The 1973-nt window shown below is 30.9% G+C and overlaps 1 protein-coding gene across 1 annotated transcript; it reads left to right on the forward strand.

Annotated features, from left to right (window-relative positions):
* Window positions 1-239: 239 nt before the first annotated feature.
* Window positions 240-1711, forward strand: LOC145620436 (putative BOI-related E3 ubiquitin-protein ligase 2). The gene is made up of 2 exons (XM_081675113.1): window positions 240-921; window positions 1040-1711. Exons 1-2 carry the CDS (start codon window positions 415-417, stop codon window positions 1616-1618), a joined length of 1086 nt encoding a protein of 361 aa, XP_081531239.1. The 5' UTR covers window positions 240-414; the 3' UTR covers window positions 1619-1711.
* The last annotated feature ends 262 nt before the right edge of the window (window positions 1712-1973 follow it).

The following is a 1973-nucleotide window of genomic DNA, read 5'->3' on the forward strand; positions in this document are numbered from 1 at the left end:
CTCCCATTAAAAAATTATTTATTTATTAAATATATATATATATATATATATATATATATATATATATATATATATATATATATATATATATATATATATATATATATATATATATATTTTTTTTTTTTTTGAAGGGAAAAATATATTTTATTTTAATTTAATTTTATCTTATTCCCATGCTATAACCTTCATACGACTATATATATAAACATAACCTCCTAACACCCTTTTATTTTCTCTGTTCTTCATTCATTGTTTTGTTTCTTAGGCTCCATACACACACCCTTTTCTCTGGACACCATCATTCTAGAGAGAGAAATTATTTCTTTTCTAGAGAGAGAAATTCTCCGTTTCTCATTTTCTTCTGGTTTCTAACAACAATCAATCGTTTGATTTGTGTTTTTAACGTGAAAAATGGCTATACAAGCTCAGATGTACCCTGATAATCTTGGTTTACCATTGTTGGGTGGTGGTAACGGTGGTGTTGGTGTTGCGCAACAAGATTGGTTGTTGTTGGCGAACAACCATATGAACAACAATAACAACAGCTTTGTTAATGGTTGTGGGTTTAATGAGTTTACTGGTAATAGTAATCTTCAACAACAGAAGCAACAACAGCAATTTCAATTCCAACAGCAGCAGCAACAACAACAACAACAAGCGTTGTTACAACTTCAGCAACAGTATTTGGCTCAACTTCAACAACAACAACGCGATTCTTGTGTTAGTATTAATAACGACGGTTTTGTGTTTTTGTCGTCGTCAAAAAACTGTACAACCACAACAACTGCTACAACACCAACCGCTAGTACCACTACAAGTGGAAGTTGTGATTATCAGATGCCAATGAATTTTTCACCGAGTTTTTCTGATCAACTTGAAAAACAGAGGCAGGAGATTGATAGATTCATTACTTTACAGGTTTGTTAATTTTTTCGATAAAATTTAATATTTTTAGACACCCTTTTTATTTAATTTAAATGGGTAATTATTAGATTTGGGTATTAATTATTAATTTATTTTTATTTTTTATTTTCAGAATGAGAGGCTTAAAATGACATTACAAGAACAGAGGAAACAGCAATTAGGAGCAATAATGAGGAAATTAGAAGCGAAAGCAATGCAATTATTGCGTCAAAAAGACGAAGAAATTGCAAGAGCAACAAAAAGAACAATGGATTTAGAAGAAATAATCCAAAAAATGGAGATTGAAAATCAAGAGTGGCAAAGATTGGCAACAGAGAATGAAGCGATGGTATTAACATTGAACAATACATTGGTGCAACTGAAAGAACAACAAGCAGGTTGTTTGACAACAACGTCATCATCGTGTTGCTCGAATGAAGTTGACGATGCAGAATCATGCTATAATGTTGTTGACAACAGCAACAATGAGTTTTCCAATAAAAAGAGGAAAAGAGAAGATGTTGCAGAAACAGGGGAGAAGAGAGAGAAAACAGGGGAAGTGTTGTGCAAAGTTTGCAAAACTGGAAAATCGTGCGTGTTGTTGTTGCCTTGCAGACATCTGTGTTGTTGCAAAGGATGTGAATCTTTTGTTGATGTTTGTCCTGTTTGTAAATCTGTAAAAATGGCAAGCATTGAAGCTCTTATTTCATGAAAATAGAAAGGAGTAAAAAAAAAAAAAAGAACAGATTTTTTTTTTTAATTTTTTTTTTAGGAAAATTTGTCGATAAAAAAAGAAAAAGAAAAAGGGTGAAATGAAATTCAGAAATACCCCATTTTGATCCTTTGTTACTGTTATTTTGTCCTTGGTAAATATTATTTTGTTCTTTTTGGCAGATAAAATCAGAGGTGGGTGGATTGAAATCACAATCAATTGAACATAATTTTAGTACTCCCTCCGTCCCTAAATTACATTCATCCTTTCTATTTTTGGTATTCTAAAATTACATTTTTTCCTTTCTATTTTTGGTAAGTTTTTTTTTTAATAAATCAACTCTCTTTTTCTGTTT

The sequence above is a fragment of the Chenopodium album genome, chromosome 27, assembly GCF_948465745.1.
Source record: "Chenopodium album chromosome 27, dcCheAlbu1.1, whole genome shotgun sequence".
Lineage (NCBI taxonomy): Eukaryota > Viridiplantae > Streptophyta > Magnoliopsida > Caryophyllales > Amaranthaceae > Chenopodium > Chenopodium album.